This window comes from Lycorma delicatula, chromosome 10 (genome assembly GCF_047948215.1).
Source record: "Lycorma delicatula isolate Av1 chromosome 10, ASM4794821v1, whole genome shotgun sequence".
Taxonomy (NCBI): Eukaryota; Metazoa; Arthropoda; class Insecta; order Hemiptera; family Fulgoridae; genus Lycorma; species Lycorma delicatula.
Genome location: NC_134464.1, coordinates 90,670,193 through 90,690,015, shown reverse-complemented (window position 1 = coordinate 90,690,015; position 19,823 = coordinate 90,670,193). Strand labels below are relative to the sequence as shown.

The 19,823-nt window shown below is 27.5% G+C and overlaps 2 protein-coding genes across 2 annotated transcripts in view; both read left to right on the top strand.

Annotated features, from left to right (window-relative positions):
- Positions 1 to 7,858, top strand: part of Appl (amyloid-beta-like protein) — a 137,842-nt gene extending 129,984 nt beyond the window's left edge. The window contains exon 12 of the mRNA XM_075377867.1: positions 1,354 to 7,858. The gene's annotated coding sequence lies outside the window, so the exon portion shown is untranslated. The remainder of the gene's footprint in view (positions 1 to 1,353) is intronic.
- A 5,524-nt stretch (positions 7,859 to 13,382) lies between these two features.
- The window catches only part of fs(1)N (female sterile (1) Nasrat), a 120,530-nt gene continuing 114,089 nt past the window's right edge, over positions 13,383 to 19,823 (top strand). The window contains exons 1-2 of the mRNA XM_075377087.1: positions 13,383 to 13,479; positions 18,889 to 19,030. Coding sequence (XP_075233202.1) covers positions 18,947 to 19,030 — 84 coding nt within the window. The 5' untranslated portion in view covers positions 13,383 to 13,479; positions 18,889 to 18,946. The remainder of the gene's footprint in view (positions 13,480 to 18,888; positions 19,031 to 19,823) is intronic.

The following is a 19,823-nucleotide window of genomic DNA, read 5'->3' as shown; positions in this document are numbered from 1 at the left end:
CAAAAATCAGGCCTTTTACATCTGATGATTTTTCATAATGAAAAATCATTATGATTTTTTCCTGCTGATGGTCAGATTTGGAAGTTTTTCTTCACAGGTGAAGTCGTGTGCTTCCACTTCATGCTTGTTTAATTCCGGTCCACAATGTCAAATCCATGACTTATCATAGGTAACAATATTTTTCAAAAAAGTATCACCTTCCTGCAGATATTGTTATTTCAGCTCTATGTACATGCAAAATTGTGTCTTTATAAGATTTGTCAACTCTCTTGGAACCCATCTTCTTGCAGTTTTTTACACTACTTGAGCTTGTAAGATGATAATGTTATAAACTCTACCAATACACTTGTAATTTTTCAGCCATAAACTCAACTGTAATCCATCAGTCTTCTTGGATGAGAGAATCTTTGCAAGTTCTGGAGTTCATCCAAACATAGACTAAAACTTCAGCTCCTCAGTCACTGAATTTCGACCATTTTAAATTTTTCTATACATTTGTAAAAATTTCTGTGGTTCATATAACTTTGTCCATATTGGTTGGCCATACAAGAGTAAATTTTAACAATTTTTTTCACTTTTAGAAAGCAAAAACTGATCGCTGCATGCTATTAAACTAATTCATAAACTTCAAGAGGACTCGCCATCATAAAATGAAATTTGAGGTTATAAACAAAAAATTTGACTCAAATAGCTGATCAAAAGTAATCAGAGTTACTAACTTACTATTCTGAAAGCATCGTAACTCTCTTACCTACACAGTTATTTGTGTCTGTAATTATTGAATGACCTTTTAAATATATCATTGTTTTGAGTTTTGTATGTATATGTATGTTGACTTATGTTAAAATGTGGTCTATCATGAGCCAACATTTATTAAAATATTTACACATATCAAAAAATTCATCATGTTTTAACATATTTGAAATTAATGGGAAATGCAAACATATAAAAACTAATAAAAATGGTAAACTAAATCAGTGGTTTCATATCTACTAAGTCTTTTACCACATCAAAAATAATGTCTTGTAAATTAAGAAAAAAACTGTTAATAGTAATGTCAGCCGACTCAAAAACAGCAATACCAATGTCACTGAAGTTAGTTTTAACTGTAATAAAAAGTTTGTCTTAAGTGTAAAAATGTTATTGTAACAAATTTGGTTTTAGTTTTTCATACTGTCTGTCACTCTTAACAGACAGAAGAAAGTTTAAAAATGTTATAATTCTTTTGTTTACACAGCTTATTTCTCTCTCACTATATTTTGTCTAAGAATCAGAAAAATTGCAAAAACAAAAAAGAGGTTATCAAAAAGATCGCAAATAAAAGGAGGTTAATTATAATTTCTTTTTTTTCAGGAAAAAATAAAGAATTGAAAAAGGGGGAGCTATTTCTTAGGTTAAAAAAAGGAGTTAAAGCAGAAGAATATGAAGAAGAAACTGCAGCCATATTGTATATTTTGTACCTCCATTTGCCGTTTAGTGGATCTGATTTAGTAAGAAGATCCAAGGGTATTTTGATAAAATAAAAAAAACTTTTAATTTTGCTGTATAGAGGAACCAAGTACTTAATTAAAATATATTATTAATAATTATTAATTAATTAAGTTTTTTAAATTAATTAATTAGTAATTTAAAATTTTTAAGGTGCAAAATAATTTTGTTTGTTATATGTCAAATTTTAATGGAAAAAGTTCAGTTTCTTAATATTTGATCATTACTTATCGTTAATTTAAAATGTCTATACTTTTGTTTACCTCTCCCCCATTTCATTACATAAAATATGTATTCATATAAAACTGATTAATGATGGAGGTTTATATTTATGTATGATATAAACTTGTAAATGTGACAGTGGTTAAAATTAATTTTTAAAAATAATTATAATAAAATTGTTGTAAACATTTGTTAGATGATCATCTGATTTGATTCCTTCACAAAGTTGTAAACTAATTATAAAATGTGTATTAATTATAATTAATTAATGTATAGATGTATTAATTGTATTAATGTAAAATGTAATAATTTTTTTCTCACTGTATCTCTTTCCCCCTCGCCATATCTATCCCATGTTAAGTTTTTTTTACCTTTCGTGATATTATTAATATAATTGATTGAAGTGTATTTGTGTGTGTAAGTGTTTTTTAGAATATATTTATTATTAATTGATTATATTAATTGACTTGTGTTTGCACAATTTTGTATTCAATATTTGTATCAATATTATTATTATTATTATATATTTCATTCTAATGGTTTTTTAATTTTATTTTTAATACACAAAAGAAAAAACTGTGCCCAAAAAAAATTTATATTACAAAATAGTACTCTAAAATTTTCTACAGAGATCACTGAATTTCTATAAAAATCAGTAACACATTGTAATAAATTTTAATGTTTACTTACATTAATAGAGCTTTATCAACCACATATATTATGACTCCAACTTTGCAGTGTAACAAAATCCTTTGTAATCTAAAAGAAAAATTTCTTTCTTTTGTATAAAAAGCTTCATAATGTTTTAGAAAGATAAAACTGTGTTAATCATTTGAATCATAATAGTAAATATAAAAGTAATACACTTTTATTAAAACTTATTTTTCTACTTGATTGAATTTTCTCTTGTGCAGTCAATTTTTATATAATGTAGTTGTAATTCCTGTATTTGCAAGGGTTAATAAAAATGTGTGTTACCAACACAAGGTATGTAATACTCTTCTTCAATGAGAAGTTTTGGTTAGTTTTTGTTTTTATTTTTTTATTTTAATTAAATTCATTACATCTACTCAATATAGTGAGTGTATTAAATGGAATAAATGAATTAAAAAAGCATTGTCAAGTTATTTATAATTCAACTACTGCATGATAGAGAAAATTTATTACTTTTTAAAGTTTTACAGTTTAAATTCTTTTCTGAAGTTTTTTGGGATTATTTTATTCTTAATAATAAAAAATTATAGAAATCATTACAGAAATTTTTCGAATTAAAAACAAACTGTAAATGTTTTTGTAATCTTCAATCTGTTATACTATCTACTCACGAGAAGCATACAGACATCATTTAATTATTGTATGTAGTTTTAAATGTAAGCAAAAAATTTGATAAATATACTTTTCAGTAGTTAAGTTGAGTTGAATATTTATTTTGTTGTAATGATTTTAAAGCAATATCTTCAAGAAATATGCTTGGTATTTCTTTGTCATATTTTACTTAATTTAAGTATTAAAAAAATGATACAACTGACTGCAATAGGATCGTTAATGAAATAATTGAAATTTCCAATCGGAAGATCTGCAATAAAATAAAAGTAAATAGATTTATATACGTAATAAAAAAAACTAATCTTTACATTACAAATAAACTGTTAAATTTAGATTTAATTTATTATTTTTTTTATTAAAGTATGTAATAAATCCTTTTTTTCCATTTTTTATTTTTATCCATATTAATAAAATTTGATAGCTTTAATTTTTTAATAGATTATAGAATATTTGTACAGCATCTGATATAAATAAATAAAATGAATATTTTTTAATATTAATATAAAATAAATAATCATATATACGTATATACGTTAACATGTATGTATATATATGATACTACTTGTATCTAGGCTATTTAATACTGAAGATTTAGATAAATGTACATTATTATATAAGTAGTTAAAATGCTATAAATACATATATATATTTATATATATTTTTAGGGAGTTAGGTTCCTCTATTCAGCCGTTAAAATACCTAGCCATGGTTAATAGTCAATAGTATTTATTATTATGATATATAATAATAATGATAATGATAATAATAATATTAATAATTATATCCTATTGTAAAGTCCAGTAATTAAAATTATTTTAAGGCACTCACTAAAATAATAATAACAAAAAATATGTTTCTAAGCATTATCTTGTTGTATTTTCCACTGTTGTAGCTTGGATGTTGCTTTGCGTTGTTATAATATTTGTTCAGTGTACTGTTAATTATAGAAGCATGTGGCGTCTAATAAGAATTATAATAAATTATAAAGTATGGTTAATGTATAAATATATATAAAAAAGAAATTGTTACTGTAATATGTAATACTATTTTAGCTGCTAACAGTTTGTAAGCTTCTATACGTACTGTGTAATTTTTAGAAGTCTTTTGTTTTTTTTAATTTTTTGCTGTTAAATAAAATTATAAAATTTTATAATAGTCTTATCATTAAAGAGAAAGAATATTTCATCTTTTATACGTATATATTATCACATCATTTTTTTTCAGTCTGTTATAAAATTAATGTCTTTTTTTTAATGACATAATCAAAAAGCTATTTCTAATATAACCAAATTAACAAGAATGAGATAATAAAATTTATTAAAAGTTCTTTAATAATAATACAAAATAATTTACTTACCTCATACCTAATATTATATATATTCTTTTTCAAATTAGATTTAAAATGTTTAGTTTTCAACATTTCTTCTCTATGTGTCTCGGTTTATTTGATAATTTTTTATATAATGTAATAATGTATGTTTATACCTACTTAAAAAATATGTATGTTATTTATAATTGAAACCACATCCACATCATCATAATTGCTTTCAATTTTGTTTTTTCCTCGTGATATTTTTGTAGTTCAGTAATTTAAAAGAAATAATTTTTTTTTTAATATATTATTTATTAAGGAATACAATTCAATAAATTTTTAATTACATACTTAAATAAATAAAATAGTAAATATAAATAGCTGCCAATTTAATTTTTTTGTGTTTTTTTTTTAATTTAAAATGTAGTTGAGTCCCATGTTTGTTTTTCTACTTGACAAAATAGCATCTGACGATAGGGGATATCTAAGATTTTCACTTAATTTTTTATGTTAAAATATTAGAATATTTGAAGATATTAAAGAATGAAATAACTTCTACTGATTATAAAATACACTATTCAGTTTTATTTTATAACAAGACATGGATGTCTTGTTATAAAGACAAAAATATAGATAAAAATCTAGAAAGTTTAATCAGTAATGAAGTATGGTTTCATTTTCAACAAAAGGTTCATTTTAACCCTTTTGTGGCCAACATTTATGCCTGATATTTTCATGTGCTGGCGAACTAATTCTATTTAAGTACAGAAGAAAGCTGAAGATGTAGTCATTGAAATATTACTCCTGCATTTCTTTGGAAGAAAATGTACACCATAAATTTGAAAGAATAGTTAATAAAATTACTTTGTAATACAGAAACTAATTTAAAAATTAAATAGTTAAATATAGAAATAGAACAATAATTTAACTTCTGTATGATAAACATATCATAAAATTATATAAATGTTTAATTTTATTCAGATTTAATGTATTTTCTTCATTATAAAAATAATCAATTTATTAATATAATTATATATTGTTTTACACTAGAACAGCCATAGGCCCTAGTAAAGTGTGCGTACAGAAAACTGTCACTACCAGAATATATATATATTGTAAATATATAAAATAAATTCAACTTGATCCACCCAGGTACAGAATTGAATAAAATAAAATGACACTCACCTCATTTTTTTATACACTCCACAATAGCACTTTCATGTGACAACCTGCAATCTTCTTTTGTAGATTTTATTTTTTTTATAAAATATTTAGTGCTAAATTGCATATTAAACTCAAAATTAAAGTATAAATGTATAAAAAATTAAAATTTTAAAATTTATTTAAGGAAGTATAAAAATGTTAAAATTATTATAATTAAAAATTGCATATAAAAATATGATGTAAAGTATTATAAAATAAATAAAATATAATGTACTACATTGCCAAACACATGTAGTATATTATATTTTATTTCATTTTATAATACTTGACATCATATTTTTAATAATAATTTTAACTTTTTTATACTTCCTTTAATAAATTTCTAAATTTTATTTTTTTTTAATTTTTTATATATTTTAATTTATTATACTTTTATTTTTAATTTTGACTTTATTATGTAATTTAACACTAAATATTTTATAAAAATAAAACATCTACAACTGAAGATGCAGATTGCTGCAAGCGCTATTGTAGAAATTGTATGAAAAAATAGGCGTGTGATTTTATTTTATCCAGTTGTGTAATTCGTGGATCAAGTTGAATCTGTTTTATATATACAATAATTATTAGTACAGAGGTAATATGGGTCTTGAAAAGATCAACTTTAGAAAGAAAAAAAAAAAATATATATATATATATATGAAGTAATAGATCCACTATTGCTTCATTATCATCATACACCAAGTAATCATATAGTCCAGTGGACTATAATGATATATAATCATTATAGTCCATACACCAATATTCACATACAGCAAGCAGTTCCTAATATTCCCTAATTTCAAATTATAATCACTATTGAAAAACAAACAAGAAGTAAAAAATCAAGAAAACATAAAAAGTATTAAGTAAAACAATTTTTTTTACATTTTTGGAAAATCCTAGAAATGCATGAAAGAAATCGATTTGATTACTCAAATGAGATTCTGGAATGACACATCTATCATAAGGTGAGATGGGAGTGGTTGTGCAAGATGCAGAGGCACGTGTTAAGAGAATTCAAACAAGGAACATGCAAACAGACAGTAGTAATAGGCGAAGGAAGTTGCCAATGAAAATCCTTGTAAAGAAAAATCAGCCCTTCTAACTGTTGATGTTGGAAGACTGAACAGATAATGAAGTTAAAGGTTGAATTTAAACCATAGCCAGGAGAGAAAATTATTCAGAACCCCTTCTATTTAAATATAGAATGGTTTCATAGTAATGCACATAGCCCAAACTAATACTCAATGAAGGTCATTCTCTAAAATATATTTTCATCAACTGCACTTTTTCTTTTGTAAGTATTATTTACTAAATACATTTCTGAAGTACATGTATGCTTAATTAAGTACAATTCTTGTTTAGCATATTACAATTTTTTCATTGTTTCTATTTAAATTAAAAGTTGTTCCTATGGATATTAATATCAAAGATTTCTTTTTATTCAAGGTAGCTAACCTAACTTAGGTTACGTTTAACTTTCGCACCATTTGTATTTAATGGTAATTTCCAGTGACTGGGACTTCACTATAATTGTTATAATTTATTCATTTTATTGTTATTAAATTAAAAAATTTTTCTTTACATTCCATAACATTATTAATGTTACCATCATGAACTACTTGTATATATAAAGTACTATTCTAATTGTGTACCATGTACTATGTAACAGCATTTATACTACTCTTATATGTATACATTCCTTAAACTTATTATTTTTTCTTTTTAAATTATTTTAGTCAAATTAATTAATTGTTGCAGTATTTCAAATGTTTATATATTATTTTACATATTAATAATTAATATGTGTTTAATTATATATTTTTATTTAATTATTTATATTATTGGCAGCTATAATTTTAGTGTAGAAAAATAGTTTTTATATTAATATTAATGATTCTGAGTAAAATAAATATATATATATAATATGTAATTATTGTGAATATTGTATTAATTTTTTATTAATTATTATTTTTATTTACTTATGAATGTGTGCACCAAAACGTTTTAAAACATAGGTCATACTATTTATACATATATTTTCTAGATTCTTTATCAATGAACTTGAGATTAAATCATTTAAAACTACCAGCGTAGAAATTTTTGTGTATGAACACATTTTTTGAATGATTCTGTTTATTGGTTGAGTGCGATGTAATATTTAAAAAAAAAAAATACATAATGTCCAGTAGTATTGTCTAATAAAAATAAATAATATTAATAACAATAAAAAAAAAGAATTGTATTTCTCGATATTTTAACTACTGTAATTTATTTATTAAAATAAAGAAAATAACGTCAAAATGTGCCTTTTTATTTTTTTACACTCTTTAACTCTGCTGGACATGAGCAGTTTTTGAAAAACTGAAGTAACTGAGCAGAAAAACATAGATACATAATTTCTGACATATTTCTTGGTCAATTGAAATAACACAAAGTCTGTCAGCTGACTGTCATATTTTAATGATCTATTAGTAGAATCCAAAGTTTGTCTTCAAAATTTCAGTATTGAGAAAGTGCACTTTAAAACTGTTCTACCAGTTATACGAAGGTGGATCAATAAGTAACCCATGTTTAAAGACAGGTGATGTTGCTGTGGAAACTTGGCATTACTACAGTATGCTACCATCTATCAAACAGTGCTGTACAAAATTTCAGACTGATTCATAGGTTGGTTTTTATTTGACAGCCATTGTATTAAATGTATTTGTTGTTTTTCGATAAAGTAATAAAAGATGACAAGTGTGAGATATTAGTTTAACAAATTTAAACGTGGCTGTACATCTCTTTTTGATGAGTAGCACCCAGGTTACCCAGCAGACATGGTTACTGAGACACGAAGTAGCAGCTGTAGGTGTTTTGTATGGAACAGCAGTAAACATTTTACTAATAACTTAAGAATGAGAAAGGTGTTAGCACGATGGATGCTGCAATTGCTCACTTTGGACAAGCGGATACGGCTGTCAACTTCAAAGCAGTGTTTGGACCTCTTTAAGCGAAATTCGTAGGAGTTTTTACATCAAGTCATCACAGTTGATGAAACCTGGATCCATTACTATATGCCAGAGACAAAACAGTCAAAACAATGGGTTTTTCTAGACGAATCTGCTCCAAAGACAGCCAAAATGGTCCTGTTGGCCAGAAAGATCATGGCTATAAATTTTTGGAATGCAAACAGAATAATTCTCATAGTCTTTCAGGAAAAAGGAAGCACAATCATGTGATAGTACTACAGTGAATTATTGGACCGATTCAACGAGAAATTGAAACAGACATGGCACCACTTAGCAAAGAAAAAGGTGCTATTTCATCACAACATTGCACCAGTTCACTCATCTGGAATCATCATGGCCAAATTGCATGAATTGCGCTACATATTGCTGTCATATCTGCCATACTCCCCCAATCTGGCTTCCTGTGACTTCTTACTGTTATCCAACATGTAAATGTGACTCGCGGGAAAAAGATTCAGCTCAAAGAGGTTATCGTTGAGACAGAAGTCTATTTTGAAGAGTTTGACAAATCAAATTTTTTAGAGGGTTTAAAAAAATGGCAGGGACTTTGGGAAAGTGTATCCACCTAAAAGGAGATTATGTTGAAAAATAAAAAAAAAATTCTGTAAAACTTGCATTTTCATTACTAACATGGGTACTTATTGATCCATCCTCATATATCAGTTATTTTGATATATGGTCAGGCACAGCATTTTCACACACGCTAAAAATCATTCGTCTCATCCTCAGACCTGGAAGTGAAGTGACCTTAGAAAAGTAGGATAAATTGTGAATAGGTTTGTTTGAATGCATAGTTCCACAGATAGCATAACCAAATGATGGTTAATATTAAATTAGTCCTAATGTAAATGTATAATAATAATAAAGTCCTAATAAAAGACTTTCTTTAAAAATGTTGAAGCATATCTTATTTTTTAATTCTTAATATAACAGTTGTAATTGGAAAGAAACATTTTTAACCATATTTGTTCTACTTTCATAAATATTTAAGTTTACATGTGAATATTTTTTTCCAAATTGAATATCATATTTGAAAAATTAATTTTGTATTACTGTATTTTGTTGTACAGCAAACACTGGTAACCCAAACTAATTAAAATTAATAATATTCAGACTGATGGAAGATTTAAAGATCAAAATAATTAAGTTCTGTCATGTATGGATATAATTCCCATAAATAATAGTAATACTTCTATTGCCTAGAGTTAAATTTTTGGATATTTGTTAAATGACAACTTCTTATGTATTAATCGTATTGATTTGATTTGCAACATATAAAATTGTACTGTTTTGTCACCATTATTAAATATTTGTTATGCCTATCTGTATTCCCCATCTGAAGTATAATGTCCTATCTTAGAGCTTCCTCAAAAAGTCACGATGAGTTTTCAAGACACACAAATTGACTGTCAGTTCATTGTTTGGTGCCCATAAATATGAATCACGTAGAATAATTATTAGTAAATAAAAATTTTAATTAAATCAGATGATTATATTTATGAAGCTTTAATAAAAATATTTAATCACTATTGTTAAAAAATCTGATGTGGTGGTGTCCACATTACATCCTTGTACGCTTATAAATTACATATACACATTTTTTGCTGCACTTCATTTATTTAAACTTATTTCATTTGAAAGTGAGATACAAACCTCCAATTCTTTAATAAAATGGACAGTTACACAATTTCATTGTGATGGACAGCACATTGAATCACATTTTTTTGTGGTGTCCTTATCAGCAGTTTATATATTAATTTTATTTCACATCACTCAAATAGATATGTGGTGTAGTAAGTGAAAATGTGTAGGATCTGTATCCATAACCATGCACACATCGGTTCAAATCCAACTTCATATACATATTTTTTTATAATTTTTTTTTTAATTTAAATATATTGATTTATTATAATAATTATTAACCTCTGATTGTAACATTTTTGTATTAAAATTATAAGTAGATAAAATTTTATTTCACTTCTGATATTTTTTTTTATTGAATTATTATTTACTGTCAAAAAAATGTTTACTATCAGAGGTTAATAATTATGTATAATATTATTACATATTTGATATACATTGATTACTAAATCAATACATTTAAATTACAAAAAAAAAAGTTAACAAAAAAATGTGTATATGAAGTTGTAAGATCCAAATATTTTATTAATTAGAATTTTATTTGGCTACAACTCTAGAACCAATGAAAATAATTGCCACTCATATCATTACCCATAGACATATCATAATGTCTTTATGCTATGATAAGCTCTCAACGAGGGCATATTACTGCAGCTAAGAAATCATTCAAATGTTTCAAAATTGAAATTCCGCTTTATTTAGAGGTCTGACTGTATACACATTTTTGGCCCAGTTGATTGCAATCAAAAGGGGAGGTGCACAAGTAGATGTTACAACAGTCCTAAATACAACATTTTACGGCTAATCGTTTTTGAGTAATGTGAGATACATGCATACATATGTACAGACATCATGCCAAAACCAGTCAAAATGGATTTAGGGATGGTCAAAATGGATATTTCCATTGAAATCTGAAAATCAAATTTTTTTTGCAATTACAATACTTCATACAAATAAAAATAGCAATATTCGCTTCTTTGCCAATCCAACAACGGAACTGTTTTCTTTAAAATCAGCACAGAACATCTTTTTAAGAAAAATCAAAAATTTTATTTTTTCAGAAAACTTTCTTGATAAGTTTTTAAATAATTCTAATAAAAAAGTAATGAAACATCCCAAATTGTTTAAACTTTTTTTTTTTTTTTGGTTGTTTGATGACATCACCACAATAAGCTTGAAGCCTGTGCATGGGATATGGAAATGTAGCGTATGAAAAAATGCCATGCCTGACCAGGATTCAAACCCAGGACCTCCGGGTGAAAGGCCGAGATGCTACCACTCACGCCACGGAGGCTGGCTAACATGTAAATAAGAAGTACTCAAAAAATTATAATTATACCATCAAAATTATTCTTTGTTCTACAGTTATTTTATTATTTGGTACCTTCATGTAACTGTTATATCATGTATTTATTATTACATCAGATGAAGGTACTGTGTAAAATTTCCACAATATTTTTAAACATTTCCTCTATTATTACAATAACTGATCTGAGTGTTATTTCCTGCCCTTCCTAGCATTGCCCTCAACATCTGTAACAATACAATAACCTAGATGCCAAATTTAACAGTTTCCTGAATTTTTAAAATTTTCTCTGGTTTCTTGTTTAAGGTTATGAACTTAAAACATGAAAATTTTTTTTGAGAAACAACAGAAATCTTAGGTTCAGGAACAGAAGCTGTTTTTCAGAATGATGGATCTTATACACATGAAATCTCTCTTATAGTTGTCAAGTCAAAAGTGATCACTTTTGGAATTATTTTTTCAATATCTATAAATTTACTTTTTTTTAATATCCTTATCCTATAAGAGTAAGCTTGTTTTTTCCCTTTACCACTGAGATTGGTCCTGCTTTTTAAAGCATTGCACAACCTCAGTGGGTGCCTTGCCTCAAACCTTTTGAGATCCGACAAAGTTGTGCCCCATGGGAGTCATTCACTCGGCAGGTCAGGACTCGGTCTTCACTTTGCCATGCCTTTAACCAGGGTGCCCCAGCCAGGATTCTGATCTTTTAGTACCCAAGCTTGAGGGGTCCTCGGTCACTCATCGAGAGTGGCCCACCAAAGCAAGCCACAATCTCATGAGCAGGGTTACCCTCAGAAATCCCTACCCAAATCCTTACACTCCATCCCAGTCCCTGGCATCCTTCTCTTTTGTACCAGTTATTCTGGTCACCACAGTCACAATCAGATTCCATTCACACCTGCCCGTCAACATGAATGGCATCGTCTCTTCAGGCGTGAGTCTTTGTAGCCCAAGGTTTCTCTGGATCTCATCTCACCTATGACAGTAGTACACAGTGTGTTGGGCAGTATCATTCTCACCACAATAATTGTTATTAAATCTGAATATAACTCATTAACTATTTTGAAAACAATTAAAAGAAACTCTTAAAAACATATTAAGTTTAATAGAATTATAGATTTACTGTGAAAGATTAACATTTAATGTTTCATAATATAAAAAAAAATTAAAATTACCACTTACTATTTAAATATTTTTTAAATATCACCAATAAAAAACCAATTACATGATCTATCTACTTCCTATGATACTAACAAAGCCACAATTCAAGAAAAGAGCAGTGGTAAGTGACAGAAAAATAATTTCTTATAAAGACAGGAAAAAAAATTGTTGTTTTAAGCTTTAGTTCATCTCTAACAATTCTGTAGTTGTCAATGTGTAGTGTAATTATGTTAGAGAAAGATATGTTTATATCATATATTTACAACAGTAATTGTAATAATACCTTGGACTGTAATTATATTAAATCAGTTACCAAAATGTGTTTAGGCCAAATTCAGTTTGTTATAAAGCGTTATATCATGAAAAGGCAATGAGACAGTTAACTGGAACATTTAAAAAAAAAAGAAAATTATTATAGAAATCAAGGATTTTGCATGAAGTAAATAAGATTTTTGAATTAACAAATTTAAAATTTCTAATCTATGTAACTAATTTTCTCTGCTACAAACAACTGATAGATGTCTTTCTTATCATATTATTATAACATTATGTTCTGATTAAATAAAATTAAGCAATAACTTAACGAATTACTAGTTTTCAGATAAAGCAGAATAATATTTATCTATTATAACTAAGCATGTCTTAGCTTGTATCTAGAAAATTATTTTTAATAATTCAATATTCCTCCAAGATAGCATAGACCTAATAATAATTTTTTGAATTAAACTCAGTTGAACTCGTTCATTACTTATAAACAAAATTTATTTTTGTTAAATTTACATTTATAGAAAATAAATATTAAGGTAAGTATTACAGTTAATAATAATAATAATAATAGGATTACTACAATTTCTTTTTTCAGCTTGACATTTTTTCATTGTTAAATCATTATGCTATTTCATTAATAATAAAATAATTTTATCATGAAAAACAGCACCTCTTTACAACCTTTTATTTCTGCAACATTTTCAGCTTATCAGCTAATTAAATGGTGTGAAGAAAACAAAATGTCAACAGCCTAACCTTCATTTAATTAATAAGCTCCTGTCTCTCACTACAGTTAAACAATATTTGGTAGTTATTAAAGACTAATGAACTGTTAGGTAATTTCACTTTAGAAAAAAGTGTTTGAAATGTGAAATTGAAATTTTGAAATGTACTTTTTAAAGTATATATATATATTTTTTTAATTCTTTTTTTTCTTTATTCAAGTGGTTTAATTTTTTTACAAATCTTTCTAAGAGTGATAGAAAATTCCACTAGCTAATTTTATTAAGTTGCTTGTAGCTATACACTACATATATAGAAATAGTTAATATTAGTTGTGTCTTATATTCGAGTAATATTAAATATCACATCGTAACACTGAGTACATTTGTTTGATCAGTAAAGTAATGTGGCACATAATCATATATGATATTCAAAATTTTTTGGTTCTTAGTTAAACATTTTTTGAGAAGGAATGGTGAAGAGTGAGAGTTAAGTGGAGATTTGTGATCTACAGCCCAACCCAATAACAGCTGAATAAATTTAGTATTGTTGATGAGGATTATTTTCTAACACAAGTGACTTATTACTGCTGAGTCAATCTTTCATTGGGCGATTCAACCAACTTGACCTATAACCTTATTTTATTTCTTGCTGTGGTACCTGCTGATTTTTACCTAAGCTGTGTCTGAAAAGTTATAAGAAATCTACATATTTTATTCTGTTCGATGATTATGTAATACCATATGTGATGTAGGAACTTAAAAACATTTTCTAAGTTTGTTATTCTAGTTTTTAATTTGTAAAGTTGTTTTTTTAACCAGCATTGATTAAGGTAGTTAAATTTTCTAACATATTATTTGTGTTTCAACTATTTTAATTTTGATTTAACATACGTTTATTCATCAACAAATGAAATGAAAACACAAAACCTAACAGAACAATTATTAAAATTTATTTTCAGTTTTGAGGTTTTTACATGTTTTATTTTAGTTTTGTTTCAATACAGATTTTCATTTCTTTAAATCGCCAGTTAATAAAGTAGATAAGCGAGGAAAGGTAACAACAAATTGATAATGTGTATATTTTCTACAATAAATTTTTATCACAAAAAATAAATTAACAGTACAGAAAAACCTTATCACTAGTTACAAAAAAAAAAACTTGTAATTCCAAAAATAAATACAAAGTAATATTTTGTAAAGCAAAACTAACATTAATTACTTAAAAAAAATAAATTATTACTTTATACACACTTGCATTTGAAAGCTAACTCCTTATTACTAATACTGTACTTTTTTTTGATGAGAGATAAAATTTAATAAATGATAGTAAATGAAAAAATGCTAAGCCTGACAGAACTTTACAGACACTAACATTCCACCACAGAGGTCAGTAAAGTAATAATATAATAATATAAGTAAATATTATTTCTTTTATGTCGTGAAATAAAAAAAATTACCTTGCTGAATTTTTACATGATCTTATGAATCTAAAAAATTGGCTACAAAATATGTCTGTTTTGCTTTTCAGGAATACTTTAATCTAAAATTGTAAATTTTAGTGTAGGAGCTTCAGCATTAGAGAGAGTTAATAAATTCTTTGAAAAAAATAAATGTAGGGATACAAGAATTATAATGATAAATTTGAAAAGATAATAAAAAGCACTCTCAATTAATTAAAGCTTTAATCATTTTTTTTAATTTTTACTCTTTCATGTGATTGACTTCAGAAATATTTTTCTAAATTAGTTGCTATAAATGAGGGAAGAGTTTTAATTATTAATCACAAGGATAGGATATAGGATATAGGATAGGATAGGATATATTTTTAAATAGTAATTCTATGATATTCATTGTGAAGTTGTAGAAATATAATTACAAGTATATACTTAAGCTAAAAATTTAATCATGTTCAATCTATATCAGTAATCATCAGTTAATCAGTATCAGCAATCAGTTAGCCAGTATCTTTTTAATCATGTTCAATTTTTATTACAATTTTTAAGGAAGTAACATATGATACATAAAATAAAAATTAAATACTAAAGAATGATTATATAAACAACAAATTGTCAGTATTTTATTTGTTTTAAAACGTTTTCTCTAAAATTCTTAAAATCCTACATTATGTGTAATTAGTCATTATCTATAATTTTAAAATTCTATATTAATGATTGTTTTACCTTATAAGACTCCATAAAACTCTTTAATTTGATGATATTGGATAAATAATTGCAAAGTAAATCACCTTCTTTCACTTCCTGTTTACCCTCTGGTAATTACCGTTCAGCTAAACTTCAGAGGATGATATGTACAAGTATAAATGAAGTGTAGTCTTGTGCAGTCTCAGTTTGACCATTCCTGAGATGTGTGATTAATTGAAACCCAACCACCAGTTGGTATCTAACACCGGTATCCATGATCTAGTATTCAAATCCGTGTAAAAATAACTGACTTTACTAGGACTTGAACGCTGGAGCAAAGTGAATCACTTGTAGTAATAATTATTTATCTATTTACTTATTTAAAACCTAAAAAAAATAAATATTACCATTTAATACTCCTATATTTACAAATATCAATATGAGGTTTCCAGTTAAAACAGATACTGAATATAAATATTCTTATTTGTAAGTAAGATTTTTTATTTGTTTTTTCTGTAGTTTTAGTAATATTAATTTATAGACTATGGTTTTGGAAGTAATATATCTTATATAAGTATATGTTATATCTTGAAAACCATGCTTAAAATATTCAACATTCAAGTAAATATATTTTCCTTATAAGGAAATTAATATCATCAGCACATGAAATGAAGTTTGTTCGTATATTTTTCTTCTATTAACTTAGAATTACTTATGTAAATAATGTCTGCCAGCATAATTAGACTTACACAATGGAGAAAATTAATCTTATCTTACCATTTGATTTATTAACAACTATTATTTGCTAGCATCCAAACAATACCTTCTTTAAACTTTTCATTTAAAATTTTTAGCTACAATTACTTTTGATGATTTATTTATTTTTACTATTTTGGCTCTGACAATTTATAGAATTAGAGTTCACATTTATAGCATTATTGTTTTGAACTATAAGGTCATCCCTTATAATCCTACCAACCCATGTAAACAAAGATTTACTGCTCAATGAATAATACAAGTATTGAGGCAACAAAATATTGATTAAAATATAAAAGTACTCCATATAATATAATAATGGATTGATACAGTAACAAATACAACATTCTAAATTTTATGTACATGGAATGTCTAAGGTAATGATGTTCTTTCAGTGGCTTTGGCCAGGAATTAAGAAACATACACTGCAGTATACGCACTCATTCTGTGATAAGATGCTAAAGTTAAACAAACTTTTTAATAAGTTTTTTAAGGAATTCAGTTCAGCTTTAACTTCAGTTAAAAGTATAATTATGTTTAATTTTACTGTATTACCTTATTAAATTAATCTTTGGTTACTAGCTTACTTCTAGCTGTGATCGTGAGTTACCACGGACTAAAAGAAGACAGTCATTGGTGAAAGTCTGGGCCACGACCCCTTCTGGAAATGTCAATCCCAGAAATCTGTCAAATACCACATTCCACAGCAGGGGGCCGAGAACGGAACCCTGCGAATTTCCCCTGGTAACAGATTTTTCACAACTAGGTGTGCATCTGTAAACAGAGCCATACGGTTAGATAAGTAGTCACGTACCACGGCCTGCAGGGCTATGGAAACATTGCGGCGTTCCTACTCATATAGGGCAGAATGCCAACACAATGAAGGAAATGCTGCCTCTATGTCTATAAAAATTGGCAAAACATATTGCCAATATTGCCACAGGTCGATAACTGCTGACCTCAGTAGGATCCTTACCAGGTTTTAAGAGCACCCTTACCAAAGCCACTTTCCAACAAGTCAGCAAGCAGCCCCAGCTTAGGCACCCTGAGAACAGCCTGCCAAGCGTCTCTCTTATAATGCAGCAGATGGAATAATATATCCAGGTCAAATTGGTCAATCCCCAGTGCCATTCGAGAAACCACTCTATTTATATCTGTGGGATCTACAGCCCATACATCAAGGTAGGGCTAAGCCCTTTGCCCTAATGCCGACCTCTGCTTTACCCTCCAAAGCATCTGGAAACAGAGTATCCAGGAATGCCTGGTAAGTCACCACAGAAGTTAAAGTGCGGTCATGACCACTAAACCTGCATCGAACACTGGACAACACTTGCAATGGCTTTGGCTGGTAACATGATTTTGCGAGCGGCCAGGGGTTGCGCTGTAACTCATGCTTCGGGTCTTCCAATAACTTGAGTCTGCTTCCTTGATGACACCAATATACTCATTACGGGCGCGCCGGTAGATCCACAGACTCTCAGCACGCACATCATCAATGTTAATCCCTGTTAGAGGGTGTTGCTGGTATCTTCTCCTAGCGGACCTACTCTTGCGCGCAACACTTTTTCCAGGGTTTCTGCCTGCGTTTAACAGACGGCTTTCCGGAAGCAGCGGTCATGACGGCTCCAGGCACTCTCCGATCAGCGGACTGGCCACTACCTAAGGGTCCGTCCATTGGCCGAAGCCGCCGTAGGACCCTATCGCAGCCAGTCTTGATGGCCCAGCCGAATTGTTTAGCCATCAATTCCACCTTCTCCCTGTGCTCTATGAATTATTCCAACCCCTGCAAGGCAGCTGGGCTGTGGAATGCTTTTCCATTATTCTCTTTAACAAGACAAATTTTACATAAGGCACTCAGTATACTAACCTCACTAAAATGCAAGTAATAAAGCTCTGCAGACGATATTATTTATTGTATGTTTAGAATAGTGACTTTATTCTCAGGAAAGTTATTTTTCTAAGCACTATTGCTCAGTTACAGAGCAATACTTTATACTTCAGTTACTTTTGACATGTCATAACATAAGAAAAACTGAGATAGATGCATTAGTGTACTAACAATATAAATTAAAATGTCCAATTGTCAGTGTGTGCTCATCCTTGAGGTTAGTGCAACTGTAAAAAATGTTTAAAAACACTGGAAGAAAAGGTCAATGAAATTAATTCATTGATAACACATTAATGTTTCTAGATAGGCAAAATAAAGCAACTAACTTATGTGACCCCTTTCTGTCATATGTGTAATGCCACATTGTTTGTACTGTAGAGAAAAGTTCACTATTAAAAATAATAAAATTAATTAATTTCATCTTTTTGTTTTCAGCTTATTATGTAATATTGAAATTAGGAGGTTTAATGTGTAAAAATACACAACATTTAAAATGGGAGAAAGAAAGAAAGTGTGTTTACTTATATTTTTAACTATATTTATTAATATGAATAAAAAAGTTCTATCACAAGTGATGGTAAGTAGTTACATGATTTCTAGTTAAAGACATTCTCCTATACCGAACTAACAATAGCCTTCAGTAAGATTTTTTAAATATTGTTTTAACTGATAATTTTTATTAATTTACTATTATTATATTTAGTGGAGGAAATAAAAACAGGCAAAAATATATCAGCTTGCATTATGGTGCAGAAATGTACTCCATGTTTATTGTTTGCAATAACTTGATTGTTTGTTATTTTTTACAAATGAGGTGTTATTTTATTCAGAATAAAATGCTTAATAAACTCTGTAATAAGAAAAAATTTGATCAAACAAATAATTACAAAGATATTGAAGGTAATAAAATTAAGATGGCTACCATTTTGAAGGTGACGTTTTCAAATTTTTTTAATTTGTAGAATAAGACACTAGTCTTAGGTTTGTCAAATTTAATTAATTTAATCCGCTCCCGAGAAATAATTTTTTTGTTGAAAATCACAAAATGGCGTCCAGAAGGAAAACAAAACAAAAGGACTTTTAGCTCATTTTAGTGTCCTGAATCAGTACCTGAAATTCGGGGAATACATCCCGGAACACTCTGTATGGTTATCTTTATTTTTCATGTTCTTAATTTTTTTCTAACTGATGGATTCTTATATTCGTTTTGTTTTGTATGGAGTCTCTTTTACATAAGTGGACCAAATAAAACCGATCCTAGGAAATAAAAATTTAAAAATGAAAAGCAAAAAATAATATTATATTACTAAAATTCTAGATTACAGGGCGTTTGAAAAAAAAATGTTTACAACGTTGCAATGTAATTTTAA